The 24,291-nt window shown below is 46.4% G+C and overlaps 1 protein-coding gene across 2 annotated transcripts in view; it reads right to left on the bottom strand.

Annotated features, from left to right (window-relative positions):
• The window catches only part of SEPTIN6 (septin 6), a 66,048-nt gene extending 46,115 nt beyond the window's left edge, over window positions 1-19,933 (bottom strand). For both annotated transcript variants that reach the window (XM_028133105.2, XM_008156847.3), the window contains exons 1-2: window positions 19,812-19,933; window positions 1,851-1,965 (exon numbers count right to left, since the gene is read on the bottom strand). In XM_028133105.2, coding sequence (XP_027988906.1) covers window positions 1,851-1,965; window positions 19,812-19,841 — 145 coding nt within the window. In that variant the 5' untranslated portion in view covers window positions 19,842-19,933. The remainder of the gene's footprint in view (window positions 1-1,850; window positions 1,966-19,811) is intronic.
• Window positions 19,934-24,291: the final 4,358 nt, after the last annotated feature.

Raw genomic sequence — 24,291 nt, forward strand, 5'->3', positions numbered from 1 at the left:
CCACCCTCAGAGAGCTATTCTTGTTTACATGGCCTCCCTCCTGAAGCTTTACTAGCCCACCCAATTGGTTGAAAGGTTGCTTGGTGTGGGTATGTCATTTCACTGTTCATCTCCTCAACTTTAGTACAGGTCACACAGAGCTCTGGGAGGAATGCCAAGAGAATCTAGTATGTTTGTGTGGAAATTTTCAGTAATCAAATATTATGTAAAATAAGTTGACCATCAGCCAAAGATTGGAGAGATCTGGCAGCCCTCATATTACATGTGATAGCATTTCATCTTGATGTCAATCACCGTGACTTCTATTTATGTTGTATCCTTCTCCTAATAGCAACTAATCATAACCATCAGAGGATTTCTGGCATTTGATGAATTAACAGCCTAGATCTAGACTCTAAGACCCATGATCTGAAATTTGTGAAGCACTTATTTTGTGTAGCTGGTGTGTGGGAGGGAGCCATCAAGCTAGTGAGTGAGCCTAGCTGACTGCCTGCCGTCCATATTTAGACGTGACTTTGTTGTACTCCACTTGCCTTTGTGTGTGCAGTTATTCTCCTATAGAAAGTGATATGGAAGAGTGCTGGGGTGGAGGAGAAGAAAATGAATGACCTTGGTTAGAAAACTTTACATTAAAGAATAAAATATCCAGTTCAAGAGTGGCTCAACATGATCTTCAACATGAATGAGTTCCCCATAAGCTCTATACAAGAATAAGAAAAGGTAATTATCAGAGGTATTTGAGTGTTTCAACCAGCATGAAAACGGACTTTATTATGCTATTATACAATTATTAAGGTTTGGAAGTAGGTCAATGAAAATATGTAGGTATGCTCTACTGCACTGTATAGTGAAAATTATATGCTATGATCGTATTTGCAAATTTGGGATTTTTTAAGGTCTAAGGAGAGATTCTTAAAGAATGTCAACGAACTTTTGTTCCTCGTATTTGGTTGGTGCTTGAGTTTTTAAAATGCTTTTGTGTTCTCAAGACATGTTGCTAGCAGCAGTTAGAGAAGTAGAAGGCGGGACAAAGGGTCAGCTAGATATGGGTCCTTGTCCTGGCTCTGCCACTTATTCTGTGTTGCCTCAAGTAAGTCCTTATCCTCCCCAAGCTACTGAGTCTCCATCTGTTCAATGAGGATACAAATGCTACTCATTCTGCTCACTTCACAAAGCCCTATTAAGGACCCAAATTGCTAATGTGGGAGTGTTTGAGAAGCATAATAAGTGGTTCCTGTGGGCTTAATTCATTCATTCCTTTCATAAACATTATTGAACGCTCTGTGTGCTGAGATTAGCATATCAGAGGTGACTAAGATGTGGTTTTCCACATTTGAGACTACAGGTCCAGGCAGAGATATACTTAAAGGGAATAAAAGAGCTTTGCACATAGCTATGTGGTCCCTGCACTTGAGTTCCAACTGTAGCAAGCATAGCAGGGCTGCAAAGGAAACAGACAGACCCAACCCACTACCCAGCAGCTTTATGAATCTTTCCTGCAGCCATTACCTCCATCCCAATTTTGCCTTGGCTCCCATTTTCTGCAGTCAAAACAAACCTGACAGCAATAGCTGAGCCAGCAAGCTCTCTTGCAAAATTTCCACAGGGTATCACACAGCTCAGTTTCCCTCAAGGTATGACCCCATATTCTGGTCTGACCAGCGGAAAATGTCATTACAGCCAGGTGTTTTAAAAAAAACAAGCAGAGGATAAAAGAAGAAAGCGGGGGAGGGACACTCTTACAAGTAGATCAGAATGACGTACTATTTAACCTAATTACCTGCAAAGCCACATCCAGCTATTAAATATCTATAGTCTGTAATAGAATTTTCTGCTGTGGAAATACTCACCCACACACATGATGTTGAAGCAGAAGCCCTGGCTGACTGACTTATTCACCAACTGGTCCGGCAAGCTGTCAAACCCCACATGTCCAGCCAGGGGGAGAGTTCGGCAATCTTCACCCTAATTTGGAAGGGGAGGGAAGGGAGAAAATGAAAATGTGCTTACAAGCAATCTGGGCCTCACTTCTCCATCCAAATAATATGTGTATTAGGAAGTAACACCAGCCCAGGCTCCTGTCACCATGGCTCCAGGCAAAACAAACTACAGAGGCACTTATAAGGGGCTGGAGGGCAGGGGCAGGGGATGAGACCGCTGGCGCCAGAGGTTCACAAACTTAGTTAAATTCTCAACTCACTTACAAGCTGGGTAACCTCTCAGAAACTCCACTTCCTTGTCTGTCATATGAGATAATATTACTTATCTTACAGGTGATTGGGAGACTCAAAAGTGCTCATACATGTAACAAACTTAGAACAATGCCTAGTACGTGCATACGTGTTCAGTAAATATTACAAAGGGATTTCAATTACTCCTCTCTCTAGGGCATTTTAGGGATCTACAATGGTGGCACCATGCAGAGGTTAAGAGACTAAGCTTTGATAAAATATGGAAGCAACCCGAATGCTCATCAATAAATGAGTGGATAAAGAAGCTGTGGTACATATACACAAAGAATACTATTCAGCCATAAAAATGAATGAAGTCATAACTTTTGAGACAGAAAAAAAAAAACAAATATCACGTGATCTCACTTATATGTGAAATCTAATGAACAAAATAAAGTAGAAATAAACTCATAGATACAGAGAACAGACTGACAGCTGGGTGAAAAAGGTGAAGGGATTAAACAGTACAGATTGGTAATTATAAAATAGTCACAGAGATATAGATTACAGCATGGGGAATATAGTCAATAATATTGTGATAACTATGTATGGGGCCAGGTGGATACTTGAAGCATCAGGGGGGGCACTCTGTAAAGTACATGATTTTCTAACCACTTTGCTGTACATCTGAAACTAATCCAGAATAATATTGAATGTAAACTGTAATTGAAAAATGTTTTTTAAGTGGGGGGAAAAAGAGACTAAGCTTTGAATTCAGGCAGGAGCCCCACCTCCTCCACCTTCTGAACTTGGACAAGTTACTTAACTTCTCAAAGCATCCCCATCTGTAAAATCAGGAACTTAGTAGTTACTACCTCATAGAACTGGTGTGAAGATTAGATAGGATAATAGTCTGAAAGCACTGAGCCTGGGGTAAGCATGCAGTAAGCATTCTATCAACCGTAGCTGCTGTTCTGATTTTACTGGGAGGTTATCCTTCCACTCAGACATCCCAAATAACATGTGATACTATGGCACACTGGTGGCTCAAGGGAGAGAGAGAGAGAGAGAGAGAGAGAGAGAGACCTCCTTGCTTCCTCTGGTCCCCTTGTCTCTATCAGGATCAGCCAAGCCATTTGCAGCTCTGGAAAGCAGAGGGCCTTTGCTTCTTACTGTTAAAGGTTTTTACAAAACAAGCAGAACCTCAAACTGGGGCAGGCTTCCAAGGAGCCGGGGGGGGGGGGAGGGAGGACAAAAGGGGCCTGCATGTACTAAAAAAAAAATATTAGTGTTAACTGCCAATCCAGGCAGCAAGGGAGGGGAAAAGGGAGGAGAAGGAAAGCTAGAGACAGCCAAGCTAGACAAGAGGGGTGGGGAGCTAGGTAAGCAGTTAGAGATTCTGTTGTGTGGGGCTACACTAAGATTTCCATAACCAGAAGGGTGCCAAGAGTAATCCAAGAAGGACATGGTTAGTGCCAGGAGGCCTGCACCAACATCCCAGGCTGTTAGCAGGCAGCTCTTAAGACTGGATCTGCTTTAAGACTAGGTCCATAAGGGTACACTTCACACTGAGACAGATAGGCTGCATTGGTGGGGAAGCCTCACAGAGGCTGACATTGTCAGAACTGGTTCCCAGATAGCCCCTTCACCCAGCTTGGGATCCCACTCCCATTGGTGCCATCAGATACTCCAAGAGTGAGAGACAGGGCTAGGTGCCAGTGACTGCCACCTGGCAAGTTCATTACCCTCACACATCTCACCCCACACACAGTCCCAGTAGAGTATTCTTGGAACACAACCACCTGCCATCATTCAATCCAGGCTGGAGTATTCTGGGTCCCAGTGGGGCACCTGAAGACAGCTGGGTTTCCTGAGTGGCCCACATCACTCAGGGCCTTGTTCTACATTAACCCCTTTCCACACCCCCTCACCTCTTTCTCATTCTTTTAATTAAAGCAAACAAAAAGGTCTAAGTTTCCCACTCTTCATGCTTGGTCCTCAACACTGCAGGGAGACAGGGCTTACAAGCCAATATGCTTTCTCGATGGAGCCTCCTACGTAGCAGGCATTGGAAATTGGGAGGGACTCGGAATTGAGATTTCCTGAACCATATTTTATCGCCCCTGGATGCCTCTTCCTGTCTCCAAATGCAGCACCATGCTCCAAGGACTCTGGTCCAAGTGCCAAAAGCAAGGAAAGAGAATTTTCAAACTGAAGACAGTGGAGGGCAGTAGGGAGAACACCATTCCTTATTCTGTGTGTGTGTGTGTGTGTGTGTGTGTGTGTGTGTGTGTGTGTGGTTGGTTGATTTGTTGGTTAATCCTCACATGAGGATATTTTTTCCATTACTTTTCAGAGAGAGTGGAGGGTAAGGGAGGAGGGAGAAAGTGAGAGAGAGAAACATCAATGAGAGAGAGACCTATTGACTGGTTGCCTCCTACACGCGCCCCAACCAGGGGTGGGTTCAGGACTCAAACCCACAACCCAGGTATGTGGCCTTGATCGGGAATCGAACCTGTGACCTTTCTGTGTGCAGGTCGATGCTCTAACCAATGAACACACCAGCCAGGGCCATACCTTATTTTTTTAAAATCTTTATTATTCATATTATTACAGTTGTTCCTCTTTCCCCCCCCCATAGCTCCCCTCCACCCAGTTCTGACCCCACCCCACCCCATGCCCTTACCCGCCCCCCACAGTCCTCATCCATAGGTGTATGATTTTTGTCCAGTCTCTTCCCGCACCCCCACACCCCTTTCCCCCCTAGGATTGTCAGTCCACTCCCTTTCTATGCCCCTGATTCTATTATATTCACCAAATTGTTCTGTTCATCAGATTTTTTATTCACTTGATTTTTAGATTCACTTGATAGATATGTATTTGTTGTTCATAATTTTTATCTTTACCTTTTTCTTCTTCTTCCTTTTCTTAAAGAATACCCTTCAGCATTTCATATAATACTGGTTTGGTGGTGATGAACTCCTTTAGCTTTTTCTTACCTGTGAAGCTCTTTATCTGACCTTCAATTCTGAATGATAGCTTTGCTGGGTAGATTAATCTTGGTTGTAGGTTCTTGCTATTCATCACTCTGAATATTTCTTGCCACTTCCCGTCTGGCCTGCATAGTTTCTGTTGAGAAATCAGCTGACAGTCGTATGGGTGCTCCCTTGTAGGTAACTAACTGTTTTTCTCTTGCTACTTTTAAGATTCTCTCTTTGTTTTTTGCTCTTGGCATTTTAATTATGATGTGTCTTGGTGTGGTCCTCTTTCGATTCCTTTTGTTTGGGGTTTTCTGTGCTTCCTGGACTTGTAAGTCTATTTCTTTCACTAGGTGGGGGAAGTTTTCTGTCATTATTTCTTCAAATAGGTTTTCAGTATCTTGCTCTCTCTCTTCTTCTGGCACCCCCATAATTCGGATGTTGGTACGTTTGAAGTTGTCCCAGAGGCTCCTTATACTATCTTCATATTTTTTAATTCTTTTTTCTTTTTTCTTTTCCAGTTGGGTGTTTTTTGCTTCTTTGTATTTCAAATCTTTGACTTGATTCTTGTGATCCTCTAGTCTGCTGTTGGATCTCTGTATATTATTTTTTATTTCAGTCAGTGTATGCTTAATTTCTAGTTGGTCCTTTTTCATATCCTCAAGGGTCTCGCTAAATTTATCAGCCTTTTCTAGAAAATTCTTGAAAAACCTTATAACCATGGTTTTGAACTCTATATCCAGTTGTTTGCTTTCCTCCATTTCTTTCATTTGTGACATGTTTCTTTGTCTCCACATTTTGGCTGCTTCCCTGTGTTGATAGAGTGGCTTTGTGTGCTAGGTCTCCTATAGGGCCCAGTGGCTCAGCCTCCCTGGTTACCTGAGGTAGACACTCTTGGTGCACCCCTTTGTGGGCTGTGTGCACAGTTTTGTTATAGTGAAGCCTTGACTGTTGTTGGTATCACTGGGAGGAATTGACCTCCAGGCCAATTGGCTGTGAGGATCAGCTGTGTCTACAATGGGAGAACTTCTGTGCTGGAGACACCTTTATGAGGCAAGACTTGCTTCAGTGGGGCTTTGGTGCTCACTGAGTCTGCCCCCTGAGTGTGTCCTTTATGGATCTGAGGAGTTGTAATCTAGATGGTCCTACTCTAACCACTGGGTACACTGGCTCTTGGATCTCCAAGGAGGTGCTAATTTAGCCTCTGCCTGAGGCCACCCAGCAGGAGATATGGAAAGATCTGCAGATTCCTCTTCTTTGGGTTTTGGAGGTGCCCAGATGAGGCCCAGCTGTAAAGCAATGCAAGCTGCTGTGGGGCTTTGGGCCTTCTTTTGTATATTCTAGGTAAGTTTAGATTGCAAAGGGCCAGGCCATTCATATGCAAAAACCTCTGCGCACAGCTTGGATGGAGCAGAGTCTCAGGGCAGAGCAGACAGCAATGGCTTCCCATCAGCCCTGCCCTAAGAGGCCCCCAGGTGTCAGTGTCCCTCGGTAATCGCTGCAAGCTCCTCTGAGAGAAAGCTGCCCTCGAATTCCACCCGCTGCCAGAGAGTCCAGTTTCTCCCTGTATGAGTCTGGGTCTCCAGAGTCTCGCCCGGAACTGGAGTTCAGAGCAGTCAGGAGCATGTGTCTCCCTCCCGATTGAAAAAGCCAGCCGCGTACTCAGTTGCCAGCCCTCTCCACACACGTGCCTCCGTACCTCTGCACTTCACTTCCACACCTCCTCTGAGTCTCAGTGTGCTTTTCTCTTTCCTTCTAGTTGTAGATATTCCACTCAGCCAGCCTTCCTGTGGTTCTAGATGATGTCCGTTTTGTCTTTTAGTTGTAGTTTTGAAGTTGTTGTGCGAGGTGGCAAGTTCAGGTGTTTACCTATGCCACCATCTTGGTTTCTCTCCCATACCTTATTCTTAAAGATTTACTTTATTGTCAGAGACTGACCAAGCACTTCATATGTGCCCACCTATTACCTGGCACCTAGCACAGTGCTGGAAAATACCCTAAACAGCAAATGGAAGTATATGGGATTTGTTCCCTAGACCATGAGGTTTGGGGGCATACAAGTAGTTTTTTTGAAAGATCATTCCAGTACCAAAGTGCTTCATTGATTGGAGGAGAGAGAGTAGGGGCAGAAGACGTGTTAGCAGATAACTCCAATAATGTTGATCTGGCACTGAGACAATAAATGCTTGCTGAAATGAACTGGTCTAACTTGAGACTCAGGAGGGAAGAACAAATTTGAGAGATGTCCTAAAGGGATGAGCCTCAATGAGTGGGCAGAGCAAGTGAGGGAGCAATCAAAGCTCAAAGTATTCTAAGCCTGGAAGCTCGGATTGATGACATTGTTCAACATTCACCCCTTTGGACCATGGCCAGAAAGAGGGAAGCCAGAAAATGGGGCTTGTTTAGTGGGGAAGTCGATAATCTGGTTTTAAATAAGCTACTACTAAAAAAAATTAAATTGATCAGGTTTTTTATTTTATAAAAGTAGTCAATGTTCACTGCAGATATTTTAGAAAATGGGAAATTATAAAGGAGAAAAGCACAATCACGTTCACTGCAGATATTTTAGAAAACGGGAAATTATAAAGGAGAAAAGCACAATCACCCATATCACTCTCCAGAAATATTCACTGTTAATATTTACATGGATTTCCCTCCAGTTTGTATATGGTGCGGTTTTGGGGGGCTTTTGTTGTTGTTGTTGTTATTATTGTTTTACAAAATAGGGATAATTTTGTATAATCCTTTTCATAAACTGACTTAATAACTTTATACTCAATATAGTGTGGATGTTTTCTTGAGTAATTACGTATACTTCTTTTTTAATTTTATTTTTCCATTACAGTTGACATTCAACATTATTTTATATTAGTTTCAGGTTTACAGCATAGTGGCCAGACAACCACATAATATAAAGTATACTTCTAAAACTTTACTTTTATTGGTCACATAGCATTCCACTGTAGGACTCTACAGATTTTATTAACCAGTCTTCCACTCCTAGACATTTAGCATGCTTCCAAGTTTTTAACAACTTAAACAACAATTCTTGTTCTTATAGAATGACATATGTCTAATTATTCCTAGAATTGAAGCCCACTGGGCCCAAGGACTCACACATTTGAAAGACTGTGGTACACACTGAAAATCACTCAACAGAGAATAGCACAAATGTCTACTTCCACCACCAATATATGAGTGTCTGTTTACCCATACATAGACCAACACTTTGAGTTTCTGAGGCTTTTTAGCTATTGTGCATTGCATCACTGAAAAGTGGCATTAAGTCATTTAATTTGCATTTAATCATTATTTTTATTGTTCAACTATATATGTATATTGTGCATATGCATACCTACATGTGAGTTGCCCGTGCATGTCTTTGCCCAGTTTTTAAATAATAGGTGTTTGTCTTTTCTGAATTTGTAAAAGCATTTTATATGTTAAGGAAAATAAGATAGTTTTGATTTTATGAGAGATACCAGGAGAAGAAATTCAATAAGTACTTAGTAACATGGGATTGTAAGCTCCAGGAGAATCAGGACTGGGATATAAATTTAGAAGTGAAAGGTATGAAACTGGTGTGTTCCCCAAGAGATAGTATAGGGAGAAAAGAGCTAAAGGTTGAATATAGGAAATGCCCACAAGTAAGGAATGGGAAATTGAAGAGGATTCTGCCAAGAGGAGGAACTGATCAGGTAAGAGATGACCCAATAGTTTTCTATCACCGGAGGCCAAGGTGGAAGTCAGGAAGAATTACAGAGAAGTAACTGTTGATCTGGACTTGGTGAAGGTCACTGGTGATGTTTAGAATCCTTGTTTCTTCTGTATCTTTTTACCCACTGTCCAATATACCTAAATTAACTGGAAGGTTAATGTGGGGTTTTTTTCTTGAGCAGCAAACTTTTTGTCTCAATGCCTGTAATTGAGAAAACTTCAAAAATGTAGTATTTGTGTATATATAGTTCCTGCTTTAGGAACTCCTGTCTAGCAAGCATTATTCACTCTTACTTTAATGACTCATATAAAATGTAAAGGTCATCATTATGAATACCAGTCCTCATTGTTCAGAGCTAAATATGCAGAGGTAAAAAGGACAGGACACTGGACTGAATGTACACTGATCCCTGAATAGCCCCTGGAAGTTTCTTCCCCACTCCCTCACTAAAATCTCTGATATATTATCTCTTTCCTCTTTCTCCATAAGGTGGCCTGATTAGTGGAGGTTCTCATTACTTTGTTTTTATTTTATTTTATTGTTTAAAGTATTACAAATAGTAGTACATATATCTCCTTTTTTCCCCCACTGACTTTCCCCCAGCCTCCCCTGCCGGTCCTCATTACTTTGACTGCAATTACAATCGAATGTTCCCTGGATTACAATGTTCACAAGAGGAGATGGAACTTGCAACTTGGCCCAGCATGTCTGACACTAAAACCTCAAGTTATCATTTTGAGTAGCAGGTGGCACCATGTTCAAGGTTTGAACTGAGATGCTAGAAAGGCAACAGGAACCAAAATGTTAAATGGCCCATCTCCACTAACCCTGCAACCTCCCCTCGGAATCTATTCTACAGAAACTCATACATCTGTACAAAGATCCATGTACTATAAAGAAATTCATTATGACACTGTTCATAATGCTGAAAAATTAGAAAAAACATAAGTGTCTGACAATAGGAAAATATTTAACTAAATTCTGGTACAGGCCTATTCTGGAATATTCTGCAGCCATTAAGAAGAATTCGGTTGGTCTATAGGTACTGATGTGAATATTCTCAAGACATATTATAAAGTAGATAAAAGAAGTTCTAGAACAATAAGCACAGTATAAGCCCATATATGAAAAGAGGCCTGTATATGTGCATTTGCACATAAATGTACTTGAGTGCATAGAAAGGGGACTGGAAAGAATCCACCAAACCAAGAACTGTGGCTACCTCAGGGGAGGGGAATGGAAACAGGGGCTTACTCAGGGGGTAGTCAGTATGCTTCCGTATTGTTTGATTCTGTTAACAGCTTGAAATGTATTCACATACTACCTATGTAATTTAAAAACATCTTTAATACAAAGAAAGGGAGTTCTCACTCAGTTTTGCAGCAGGAGCAATTAAGAGGCAGAATCTAAGAGGAGCTAAAAGGAAGGCAAAATGAAAGAGCGCTCCTGAGAACTGGGAGAGCCCCACTCCCCTCCCCAATTACATTTCCTGTTTTCTCCTCATCTGAAGTCACTTGTGGTTTTGAAATCCGTTATACCACATTTCATGTCATAGGCAGAAACACCGCTGTCTTTCTCTTCCGCCTCCACCCCTGAGGGCACACCAATTTCGTTTTTTAATTGAGTAGTCAAAGGTTCAGGTTATAAAGAATGACTTATGGTGGTTCCAGTTGTGCATCTTTCTCCCACTGCTGTTATTCTGCAAATAAAGAGTCCCAGCCTGCCTGCGGTGGCTCAGTGGTTGAGTGTCGACCTCTGAACCAGGAGGTCAAGGTTCCATTCCCAGTCAGGGCACGTGCCCGGGTTGCAGGCTGGATTCCCAGTAGGGGACGTGCAGGAGGCAGCCGATCAATGATTCTCTCTAATCATTGATGTTTCTATCTCTCTCTCCCTCTCTCTTCCTCTCTAAAATCAATAAAGATATTTTTAGAGTCCCATAAACACCCAAGTGGGCAAACCCCATGCCCCTCAATCACCTTCCCCTTCTCCCAATTCCTGATCAGGGCATATGCCTAAGTTACGGACTTGATCCCCAATAGGGGAGGTATAGGAGCAACCAATCGATGATGTTTCTCTCTCTTCTCATCAGTGTTTCTATCTCTCTATTCCTCTCCCTTCCTCTCTCTCTAAAAAGCAATAAAAAACATTAAAAACAAAAAACAAAAAAAACTGCGGTGCCCAAGTTAGTAGCTGCCATTCTGAAGGATGAGACCAAAGCCAAAAGTTTGGAGCTCATTGCTGATGCCTGGGCTTTCCCTAAACTTTCCCCTCTAGCCTTTGCATGTAGATGTTAGTAAAGGACAGAAACACTGAAATAAGATTCTCCCCATGTGTCATTACTGGTGGGCCTCTCTCACACCTTCCTTTTCTCCATCTCCATCCCCAGCCCTGAAGACCAATCTCTGATAGACCCTGCAAATCTTCAGAACAATCAAAAACAGTGAATAATTCGATGATGCACGATGGGATATGAAGCAGCTGATTAAAATATTTTCTAAGAATATTTAATGACATGGGAAAATGATTACCAAATACTGTCAGGCAAAAAAACAACACACCAACACTGTATATACAAGATCATCCCAATCATGGGGGGAAAGTATATATGCATTTTTAAAGGCTTCAAAGAATACAACAAGATGCTAACAATGGTTACTTTGGGTGGAGGGGCTGTAGATATTATTGCTTTTCTATGTTTTCCAAATTTTCTGCGATAGGCATATTTTACTTTTATAATCAGAATTAAAATGTTGGGTTTTTTTAAAGTTCTATGATAATACTTTCCTATGCAGGAAAGTGGCCTCAGATATTATAGCAAAATCTTCAACTACAACCAAAAAGGTGCTTTAAATACAGATAATCAGAAAATTCAGGTGAGTATTCTGCTTTCAGGCAGTTTTACTATAATATTAAACACTAGAGGCCCAGTGCACAAAATTCATGCACTGGGGGGGGGGACGACGACGACATCCCTCAGCCCAGCCTGCACCCTCTCGCAGTCTGGGACCCCTCGGTGGATGTCTGCCTGCCAGCTTAGGCCCGATCCCTGGGACCTGCTCGCTCCTTACCACTTGTCTTGCTACTCCTTAGTGGCAAGCTTACTGCTTAGCTGCTCCTTAGTGGCAAGCTCCTTACCACTCAACTGCTCCTTAGCGCTGCCGCGGAGGTGGGAGAGGCTTCTGGCTGAGTGGCACTCCCCCTGTGGGAGCGCCTGACCACCAGGGAGCAGCTCCTGTGTTGAGCATCTGCACCCTGGTAGTCAGTGTGCATCATAGCAACTGGTCGTTCCACTGTTCGGTCTAGTTGCATATTAGCCTTTTATTATATAGGATTTTACCATTAATACAAAAAAACTACTATTATTATTATATACATAACATTATTATACAGTGTAACTTAATATTATAAACTAGAGGCCCAGTGCACAAGATTCATGGACGGGGGGGGGGGGGGGAGTGTCCCTCAACCCAGCCTGCCCCCTCTCACAGTCCAGGACCCCTCACTCCTTACTGCCTGCCTGCAGCGGAGGCGGGAGAGGCTCCCGCCACCACAGCTGGGCTCGCCAGCCGTGAGCCCAGCTTCTGGCTGAGTGGCACTCCCCCTGTAGGAGCGCACTGACCACCAGAGGACAGCTCCTGTGTTGAGCATCTGACCCTCGTGGTCAGTGCACATCATAGCAACTGGTCGTTCCACAGTTCAGTCATTCGCATATTAGGCTTTTATTATATAGGATATCCATGCGAACCAGAAGTAAAATCACATATCCCAAAACATGTAGCAGAAAGTCTTGAAACAATCAAGTGGGTGGAAACCCTGTCTGCTGCCTCCACTATTGTCAAGGGTGTGGATGCCACTGTATTATCAGCCATAAGAACCACAAAAACACTGATAAGTTCCCAGAGGTAAAACAAACAAACAAACAAAAAAAAACCTCTAATGTGCCTTACACATCAAATGTCAGGATTTCCCTCGTGCTGATTAAGCCAGGCTAAGAGGAAACTGACAGTAGTAGCAATGCCCTGAACTGGGAGAGAGCCATTTGGGGGTTTTGCCAAGGAGAAATAAAGCTGCAAAAGGTGGCAGCAACCCCTTAGGGGCCCCAGAAATGCCCTTCAGTGGGGAACAGCTTAGGGGACCCAGGGGATGCACAAAGGAGACCATCCTCACCAAACAGGGAGAAGACCCGTTTTTTGGCAAATCCAGTAGATGAAACTCTGGAGTGGCTTTTCATTCTATAAAAGGATTCACAGCAGGATTCTATTAAAGAGCCAGCTTTCCTTGTGCATTTAAAATGGGACTCAATAGACAAAAATTCAGCTGTCATGTATCTTTATAGGAAGACAAAGGCTATATATACATACATGGACAGACAATATCTGAAGAGTTGTTTCTAGTCCACTTATAGGGACCCTGCTGAGCTAAAAGCCCAGGCTTGCCTTCTCTCCAACTCTCCCCACCCAGCTCAAGGAGTCTAAGCAAGGAAGGGGTGGAGTAACATACTGCCACCTCATTGAGAAACAGAAGTGGCAAGGACCTAACAAAATTAGGCTGGAGAACAAGGAAACATAAGAATCATACAATAGTTGAGCTGGAAACACCCTTAAAAATCACCTAGTCCAACCCGCTTGGTTTACAAAAGGGGAAACAGAGACTCAGAGAGAGGAAATTACTTGTCTCGAGTCAGAGTGATTTAGTGGCAGAGAGTGCTGCTAGGATCCAGGACCCTGTCAAGCAGACTGCCACTCTCCAATGGAAAAGCTGCCTCAAGAGGCAGATATAGATTTTCATGCTGCCAACATTCTGGGACATTGGGTTTGTGGCTTGATGCTTAGTAGCGGGGAGAAGGGTCACAGGGTCACAGAACACGACCTCAAAGCCAATGGGCTCACCAAGGTGACTATGGCCCACGGAAGGCAACGGAGACCGTGGATGTCATGGAGGGCTTTTTGCTCCTCTTCTACCTTCTCTGTCCCATTTCCCTCTTTTCTGACTCCGACTTAAGCCTAGGCCTGGTCAACCACCTATCTCTGCTCAAAAATCCTAGGGCTACCTAACCCACAAGCCAAATTCTTAAGTAAAATATCTCCTTCAGTACAGGGACGACCCTTTGCTCAGAGTGCATCAACTTTCCCACAAATACCAGACAGATTCCCTCCAAGCTTGGCTATTTAAACAGAGTTTTCTAGGTGTTCTGGACATTATTATCTCCGATCTATTAAAAAAAAAAAAAAGAGGTTTATTCACAGGCCTCTGGATGAATGCCCAACTGTCCTCTGGGGAGCCTGAATTGGCCTCTGCCTCCATCTGGTCTCGTTTAAAGGGGATCTGAAAAAACCTAGTTCCTGCCTCAGCGCCAGTGCTCAGAGCTAGGGGCCTCTGCTGTAAAAGGAAACTCAAGGCTTACCTCACACCTCATCAAGGGTCATCAAGGGCCCAGAAAGCGGAATTCTGTCCTTTTACCCCAGTATCTTTGTTAGGGGTCAGAGAGGGCCCTGGAAGGAGAAACCTGAGCCCTGTCCTTGAAAAGGCCTGTAAATCTTTTCCCGTCACCTTTAAGTGAGTGGAACGGATGACCCAACTGCAGGGCCAGCTGAGAGCACACTGCATAATTCAGCAGATGGCTGCCTCTAATGAGAAGATACTGAAGGAGAGGATAACATTATGTCTCACCCTCATGAGCATGTGGCCTCCTTCCTCTGTGCAGGCAACAGAGAAACCCACGGTTTCAAATCCCAAATCGCGGCAGCAGAAGTCTCCTCCTGCCAAACCGAGGAGGAAGGGTCTGTGTTTCTAATTTATTCTGCCCCCCCCTCCCGTTGTTACTTAAAATAATCCATCATTACATAGCTGGTGGCTCCAAAATTTTTATTTAAAGCAACATGGGAGAAAAAAGAAAGAAAAATCCATGACTGTGCTATCTGGATTTAAGCTAAGAATCGTTTTAACATCAAGAGTCTTCAAAGCACCCAAGTATATTCTCCTCTGACCTCCAAGAGTGTGCTGGGGCGGGGGGAGGGCAGGTCCAGTGAAAGAGGGAGAAGAGGGGACATGGCACGATTTTTATTTCTTAGAAACATCATGAAAAGACCAGAGGTTGTGTGTGTGTGTGTGTGTGTGTGTATGAATCTGTCATCTGGTAGGTGTTTCGTTATTTTATCCACTGACCAGCAATAACACTTTGGACTAAGTCACTTGATCTCCATGTACCCATAAAATGAAGAGGACAATAACTACTTGTCCAAGAAGCTGTTGGGGAAAATGAAATCATACAGATGGAAGTATTCTGAGATCGTTGAAAGAAACATGTTACACTTATCCATGGTATTCGTTTGCTTTGCTTTTCTCTCTCTTTCTTTCTTGAGTGCAGTTTTAATGTTCATGCAGTAGATACCCTTCTCAATTGTTCATACTAACATGAAACCCCAGCTCTGATAATCCAGGAGGCCAGGCAAGTCCAGAAATCAGTCCTATTTCACTCTGGAATACCTTTCTCCAGGGTACTTAGCTTCCTAATAACTTTTGCTCCAGCTAATACAACGGGTTCACTCCCTTACAGCACACACAAGGAGGGGCCTGCTGAGCAACAAAGCCAGCAACTAATAAAAACTTTGCAGCAGAAACTACACAAAGTAAATGCTATGCACATGACAGCAGGTCAAAATCTCATTGTATTTTACAGACAAATCACTCAGCTGTAATGCAGTTTTGGAGTAAGAACACTGCTAACACACATTTCCGGGATTTAGGATAGGAAAAGGAAACGGGCTTATTCCTGCCTCTCATCTGGAAGCTTGGAGAGCAGCATCCTATTTGCCTTGGCCACACTAGATACCAGCACCTGGCACAGGGCCTGGCAGAGTCGCTGCCCAATAAATACACACATTGAAGAAATGAATGAAAATAAAAGTGTGTGAATTAACAAAGGAAATGTTCCCAGTAGCAGAAGTGAGATCTCACCCATCTTCACACCTACCCTTTTCCTAGTTCAAGCCCTCAGGAAGCCTTTCCTGTCACACACCACCACTGCTGGGTTAGGTCCCCTTGTAATGGATTCTCATAGCAGGCAGCAGCTCTCCTGTGCAGAACTTACCACATGGTAATTATATACTTACTGGTGTCTGCCTCTGCTACCAGACTGTAAATTCCCTGAGAGAAGGGGCCATGTGCATTTTGAAGGGGGTGTGCACTGTCATTCCCCCCTACTTTTTATTCTGAAAGGGGGTGTGCACTGTCATTCCCCCCTACTTTTTATTCTGAAAAGTCTTAAACATACAGAAAAGTTGGGAAATAGTACAATCAGGCATATACTCTTGACTTAGATTTAAGAAGTTTGAATATTTGGGACCATGTAAATTTTTTTCAGTGCTATATCCCCAGTAGAGGTATGGGTGAATATTGAGGTTTGCTGCCCCTGTTTATATTTTTAGTGTGAAGTGGTGGAGATGGTTGAGGCTGGGAGCTTCAAGGGGAATCAAGGGGAAGTGCCATTTGACAGCAAGCCCAGAGTGCAGCCACCTGTAGGCAGTTGCCCTAAGGCACTTGTTCCAGGCCAAACCCAGCTAGGGCAAAGTTCGCCCCTGCAAGCTCTTTTTTTTTTTTTTAATCTAATGTTTTTATTTTTTTTAATTTCTTTATTGATTAAGGTGTCACATATTTGTCCTCATTCCCCCATTCCCATCCCCCCCCCCTCCACGCATGCCCCAACCCCCTGTTGAATTTAACCGTTGGATAGGCTCATATGCATGCACACAAGTCCTTTGGTTGATCTCTGCCCCCGCCCCCCAACCTCCCCTATCCTCCCTCTGAGGCCCGCTAGTCCGATCGATGCCTCCTTGTTTCTGGTTCTGTTCTTGTTCATCAGTCTATGTTGTTTATCATTTCCCCTACCTGCAAGCTCTTTCATTGGTTGAAAGACCATTACCTGGCTGCTGCTGGAAGAAAGCATCACTTCCCACATTTTGGATTGTTTCCAGCCAGAATCAAGTTTCTTTCTATGGGCCAGCACTTACAGTCTACAACTCAAAATGCAACACTGAGAGAAACAGCTCAAGAGCCGGGAAATGCAGCCTCTGGGGCCTGCACTGTGCACGGCTAGGTTACCTTGGACAAGTCATGCATCCTTTCAGAGTATGTATATATTGATAGCAGCCAAGCCACCTCACAGACAGGGGTTGGGAGTAGGGACATCCCAAGAATCTGCTGTAGTTTCCTAATTATTGTGTCCACAATTTTGTCTCCCCAACTAGACTGTAAACTTAAAAGCCAATAAATTTATCCACTACTTTTTTTTGCATAGTTGACCAGGGCTAGCCATCATGTGGAACACTTAGCAGTCAATCAAATAAACACTTGTGGTCACAACAGAGAAATCATTTTGTCATGCACAATCTTTGCAGTGTTCATTCAAATGGGATGGGATTGTACTATGTACAGGAGAACTGAACTTGCAAGTTGCATGCATGCCCAAATAAGGGCCCTACCCAACAACTCTAGGGCCTGTTTTAGTCTAGCCAGAGTGACCCTCAACTGACTCTGGAAAGAACACACGCATACACACACACACACACACACACACACACACACACACACACACACATACCAGAGGACTACTTGCATGGCGCCTTATCTCAGAGCTCACTAAACAGAACTCTTAAGCCAGGCATACTCAGGTTTATTCTCCAGTCTTCTCTTCCCAACCCCTGGATACATGTTCCCTGGAAGAAACAAACTGCAACCAGAAGGCCAAGGTCTCCTGAGTTAATTCCATCTTCCCCCGGTGAATTACAACTTCTTGCAGACACAAAGGAGAGCAGAGAGACAAATGACACATTAAACAAGAGCTTCACTGGCTGGGGGAGGGGGACATGGAGAGTGACGTCAGTTTTCCCAGAAACCCATTTATCACAATAACAAGGTCTCAAGTGCTCTGTTGCTCTTTGAGCTTCAGAATCTGACGTACAATACAGTACAGCAAGGATAGCCAGAGCAAACTGTAACCATGCAAAGCAAACTAAGTGGCCTTAAACCACTCCACCCCCATCTGCAGAACAAAAGGATGCCTGGGTTGCTGGAGTTGTGCCTGAGGTGAAACACAACCTTCTAGAACGTTCCCCTTTGCAACATTTGCCCTGCAGTCCTAATCCAGGCAAAGGGACTGGTGAAAGCTTACAGAGAGGTCAATGCAAATTAATTAGCTGACAAGAAAAATCATTAGCATCCTTTTAGGTCACTAAGGATGGGACAAATGTAATCCAGGAGGCTAAAATGCAGTAATGAGAAAAAAAGCATTCTGGGAACTCTCAAAACACTAAAGTAATAGTTATCACAGTGCTAATCTTGGGGAGAAAAGAACTCTCTCAATTTCCATTATCCCAGCGCATCCTATCTACTCTGAGTCCTTCCACATCGTGACTATATAAAAAAGCTCCATCTGGGGTCTGCAGGAGTTGGGGGAGGTTTCAAAGAAATCACTCTGCCCTTCTAAACAGGGACAAGAGGGTGGAATAAATTTATACATATCCTGTTAACACTTGGATTCTGGATTCCGATTTTGAAAACAACTATACCAAATACCTAGAGGCTTTTTTATTGCCCTGGACTTGTATTGCACAGACTATTTCCCTTAATAAGTAAACACAAGGTTTTAAAACGCGTGTGTGTGTGTGTGTGTGTGTGTGTGTGTGTGTGTGTGTCGAGATTTTCATCAAGTAGAAATTGGTGTCATGGGATTTGAACTACCTCTATTTCACTCTCCTTCCTGGTCTCAGGGTGCTGGTAATTGTGGGCTTCTGAATATTCCAGAAACCCATGGATGAATAGAAAGGCTAGGTTGTTCCCCCAAATGGAATCATCCCCTCCCTTTGCAACCAAACTTCTGATCTAAAAACAAACGAACATGGGGCCTTGGGTCACTTCAACATGATTTCTGTGTACACCTCGGGCTAGAAAACTTCAGTTCTTTAAATGAAGATTTTTCTCCCCCGAGTCTGTTGCCAACAAAAAGAGAGAGGGCACCATTTTTGCAAACCTCACAGTTATTTTCCTGAGTTCCCATAGAAAGAAGCCAGCTCCACAGATTTTGGTACTCAAGCCCAGTTACACTGAACACGCGCCACTACAGACCCCCGGAGGCCCGCACAACCTGGGTCAGGTGCTGGGAACCCTGCCAAAGCACGCAGCCAGTCACCTACAGGCCAGTGGACTGCACCCCACAGAGAGGCACAAATGGGACCCAGAGACACACAGCACAAGCAGAGAGGCGTCTGAACACTCACCCTGAAGGTGAGCACACTCAAGAGAAACTGGCGGACTCATCCAGGGTCAGAGAGCAGCGGGGCGCCGCCGCCCGCCGGGGAGGCACGAGTGCGCGCGCGTGCACTCAGACGCACACAGTGCTACACACTCACAGACGCAGTCACATATGTAATGCATATGGAGAATCCCTCCCCCAGCCAGTCACCTCCCCGCCCCCCTCACCACTCACCGACTCCTGCCCCAGGCTAACCCCAGGCCCGGGTCCCTCTTCCCAATGAGGCCGAGTCGCAACGGGCAGCTGCGCGCAGGGGCGCGGCCCGGCGGTCCAGGAAGCCAGGCCGGGGCGCCCGAGACAAGGAGGGCTGGACGGCTCTTGCAGCCATTCATTCGGCAACGCCCCATCGGCGGGACCGCTGCTGCAGCGAGGGAAGCGGCGGCGCTTATAGCAGATATTGGGCAATTCAAGTTCAGCCGCCGGCCCGCAGCCTTGGCCACCCGCCCGCCACCACTGTGGTTCTCGGGGGCTGGCTGGGGGACTGAGCCGCTGATCGCGGGAGCAGAAGTCCCACCGCACCTTGACTCCTGGATGCTGCTCACTGCCCTCCTCGCGAAGGCGGTGGCGATGGCCAGGTCTCCCCTGCCCAGCCCAGGCCCTTGGCCCGGGTCCTGACACCCAAGCCCCGCACTCACCACCTGGCGAGCTATGTCGGTCGCTGCCATCCCTCCAACTGCTCCTGCCTCCTCCAGGGCTGCCTCCGGCGCCTACTCAACGGGAGATCCAGCACGGGAAACAGGGGAGCTCCTCCGACAAAGAGAAAGTGTTACACTTTGGGCGCGACCAAGTCCTCTGGGGGGAGGTGCAAGGGAGGAGCCCCCTTGCCGCTGCTCCAACCCCAATCTCCCCTCTATCGCCCACCCCCTCGGAAGTGGGGTCTGGGGAGCGGACGGATTTAACGCGCCGCTTCCCCCTACTAGCGCGCTTCCAGTTCTCCCTACAACCCCAGTCGCTGGCCTTTGCGAAGGGAGGCGGGGGCTCCTCTCAGTGACCACGTCCTGCCCCACCCCCGCCACTGGGTTCCATGGTACGTCCCGACCTCTGCTGAATTGTCACACCCCCCTGCTCTCGCCTTACGTCCCCGAGTCTCCAGACCCCCAAAGGCTGGAGGGGAGCCCCTGCCCCTCCCCCTCCCGCGCACAGCTCTGCGGCTGAGCTCCGCAGTCCTTCCCTCCCTCCCCCCAGGCCCTCTAGACCCCTTCTTCCTCTCCACCGAGATATCAGGGTGCAGGGGTTCCAGCGCCCGCCACTGGAGTCTCGACGCTCCACCACACCTGACACCCGTCCCCCCAGCCCCCATCATGGCCCGGGAATGCTGCTGAGGCCGGAGGGGGGCAGCTGCTGCGGCACCTGCAGCTCCGTAGTGGAGCTTAGAAAGGAGATGGTAGGGGGAGCCGCACTGCCGCCCCGCAACTCATCTGTGACCAGCGGAGTCCGAGGCCAGCAGTTCAGAAATGGAGCGCCCCTTTTGCCCTAGGATTTCTAAGCCTCGGGTCCTGTGGGCTGTAATTTCATGGAGCCAAGCCACCACCGTTGGGTACTTAATACAGATGGGCCCCAGGCCTCCTCTCCAAACCCAGCCCCAGACCGCCTACCCCCTCCCTCTCTTGCCTGGACCGTTGGGGAGTCAGAGGAGGTGCTTGGGGATGAAGATCCCCAGCTCTGTGGAGCCGGGATAGTGGGCAGTGAGGAGGAGCCGCCTCCAGTGGCTGTAAGCCGCCCCCTGGTTGTCCCTAAACCCTGGGTGAGCCCAGGAGAACCTCGAAGGCAGAGGCTATGCCTGTCTGATTTCCTTTTCCTCCTGGCCAGCCACCGCTGCGGGTCCCCTCTCTTGCCCTTGGCACCTCTCCACCACTGCAGCCCTGATGCCCCCTTCCCCTCCCCCCTCCCCCCAGGAGTGGCCCCTTGCTAGTTCCCTGGGACTGGGGAACCCTGGCAGATTTGGCTGCCCCAGGCCTGAGGGGTGGGGCACTCCAGTCCTCAAAAGGGCAGGTGCTCTGGTCTCAAAGGGGGACCCAGACCCTAGAGTGGCATCTGGGACCGCGAGGGGAGACAAGCCTGGGGGTGAAAACCGGGTCCACAGCGGGTCCGGACGGGGAGAGGCCCCTCAGCAGCCAGGCCAAGGCCCAGCGGTTGAAGGGGAGGCGGGAGGGAGGAAAGCAGCAAAACAGGAACCAGGGAGAGAGAGGGAAAAGGGACCCCACCCAGTGGCCCAGGCCTGTGGAGAAGGAAGGAAGGCAGAGAAATGGGGTGGTCACATGAAAAGCGCTTTTCTGGCATTGGGTTCCCCCTGCTGGGACCGTGCTTTTCACTGCTCCTTGGGTGAGGAGTGCACCTGAAGAACTAGGACTCCGCACGAAGCAGCCCTCGTGCCTAGGGCCTGACACTCAGGAAGCGACTGATTAAGCGTGTCCTAAACAGGAAAGCCGAGGATTTGGATATAGGGGGAGGGATGTAGATAAGAAAGAAGAGACACCAGGAGGCTGTATGTGAGGAACCTCTGAAGGGCTGAGCCAGGATCGGATGCGGAGGCAGGGGAGGGTCAGAGTTGACCTGCAGCTTCCAGGATGGGTGACTGGGAGGGAGACAGGTCTTCCCTGGCAAAGGGTGGGGTGTGGTGGACGTGGGGTCTGGGTGGTGGTGGGACCGGAAGCAGGCGTTTGGAAGCCAGAGCTGAGAGCTGATACCCAGAGCTGGGTAGAGCCTGCGGAGCTGGGCAGGCGGAGTACTGGGCGCGTGGGAACCCTGCCTTTCTCTGGGCGGACTGCCCTCCGGCCTTAGCGCTCGCTCTGCACTGACCAAAGCCCTGGACATTTCCCCCCAGCGCCTTAGCGCAGAATCCTTGGTGGCCTGCCAGTGTGGTCCACTCTGCCCACCTGTCCCTAGGGATCCTTGGAACCTTGTGGAGTCCTCCTCCGAACCACTGGACCTCTCAGGTTAGAACCAAGTGTGTAATTCAAGTCTCCTGCAACCCTTTCATGCCTCCCAGACCTGACCCCTGCATCACATCTGCAAGTCCCCCTAGGGCCTGGGCCTCCCAGTTTTGGTGGGGTATGGGTTGGTGTTGATGTTTGAGTAGGTGTGAATTTATGTGTCGGTGTGTGTGTCTGCTGTCTGTTTGTGTTTCAGCATGTGTCAATGTATGTGTGTCGGCATGCTTTTAGTCCTATGTTTGTATTTGTTGGTGCATGTTGGCCAGTGTGTGTGTTTCAGTTTGTCTATATCGATGTGTATGTCAGTGTGTAATTTCAGTGTGTATGTAGGTAAAGGTGTGTGCCCCAGTATTGTGTGTTGGTGTGTGAGTCAGTATGTACATGTCAATGTGTATGTTGGTTTATGTGTCATTGTGCATGTGTCAGTGTGTGTATGTCAGTGTGCATGGGCTATGTGTAGAGAGATTTTAGTTCACTATGTTCTGGGCTTCACATACCTTATTTCACTCAATGCAGTGGGCCAATGACTGGGAGGTGTGGATTATAATGTGTATTTCAACAAAGAAGTTTGGAAACTCCCTGGGTTTGAATCTCCCAATCTTTGGCGCTGAGCAGAAAGGAGGGCTCTCATGAGTAGTTAGTTTCTGCCTTGAATGTCTGTCCCTACCTTGATGAGTGTGGCCAAAAGTTCCCCTTCATGCCCTGGCTGATGTGGCTCAGTTGGTTGAGCATCATCCCATGCACGGAAAGGTCACCAGTTCAATTCCTGGTCAGGGCACATGCCCAGGTTTTGGGTTTGGTCCCGTCAGGTGTGTCCAGGAGGCAACCAATCAATATTTCTTTTTCTTTCCCTCTCCCTTCCTCTCTCTCTCTCTCTCTCTCTCTCAAATCACTAAAAACAAACATACAAACAAAAAAGATCCCCTTCATGAAGAGCCATTGTGGACTCTCAGGCACTACCATGAACATGTGTTCATGTTCTAAGTGACCTGCCAGGGTCCCTTGGGCTCAGCACTGTGTCTGGCAGGTGCTCAATCAAAGTGTGTTGAATGACTAAATGAAAGGAAGCATGTAAATGTGGTATTTTCAGTGATCCCACTGTCCTTAAGGAAGCTGGAGCAAACAGCAGACTTCCCAGAGCCAGCAGGTGACTGTCATTAGCATGCCAATGTTGTTTGTGGAACCAGACTCCCTGAGGAGGGGAAATGGCCACCCTGCTGGAAGGAAGTGGGCCCTAATTGGAGCCAAGCTTTAGAAAGCTCACTGACTGCTTGGGTAGGGGGTACTAAGACTGGATGGGGGGAACAGCAAGGGGGAAGTGGACAGTGAAATGGAGCCAAGAGATCAGGAAAGGGCTTTGTCCTGAAACTTAGCCTTTATGAAGGAGAAAGAGAGGGGTTAATCAAGTAAAGTGAAGAAACTGAGAACAATAAGAAAGAAAAGACCAAAAAGTGGGAGGAGGATGACAAGGTGAAGCAGAGGGAAAATGATCTGGGATTAACCAAATCCAGACAGTGCTGACAGAATCTGAAATTCAGTTAAGGGGCTAAGTCAAGATGAATTAAGGATGCCTTTGTTTGCCCTAGCTGGTTTGGTTTAGTGGATAGAGCGTCAGCCTTTGGACTGAAGGGTCCCAGGCTCGATTCCGGCCAAGGGCACATGCTTGGGGTTGCAGGCTCGATCCCCAAGTAGGGGGCGTGCAGGAGGCAGCCAATCAATGATTCGCTTTCATCATTTGATGTTTCTTTTTTTTAAAATATATTTTATTGATTTTTTACAGAGAGGAAGAGAGAGGGGATAGAGAGTCAGAAACATCGATGAGAGAGAAACATCGATCAGCTGCCTCTCGCACACCCCCTACTGGGGATGTGCCCGCAACCAAGGTACATGCCCTTGACCGGAATCGAACCTGGGACCCCTGAGTCCGCAGGCCGACGCTCTATCCACTGAGCCAAACCGGTTTCGGCCATCATTTGCTGTTTCTATCTCTTCCTCTCCCTTCCTCTCTGAAATCAATAAAAATATATATATTTTTAAAATTATACCTTTGTTTGCATTCCTGTTGCTTGTCCATTTTTATTACGGTGGTTCTAAAAATGTGGTCTAGCAGCAGCAGCAGCACCTAGAAAGTTATTATAAATGCAAATCCTCAGCCTCCACCACCACAACCACCACTACCACC

Source organism: Eptesicus fuscus, chromosome 1 (assembly GCF_027574615.1).
Source record: "Eptesicus fuscus isolate TK198812 chromosome 1, DD_ASM_mEF_20220401, whole genome shotgun sequence".
Lineage (NCBI taxonomy): Eukaryota > Metazoa > Chordata > Mammalia > Chiroptera > Vespertilionidae > Eptesicus > Eptesicus fuscus.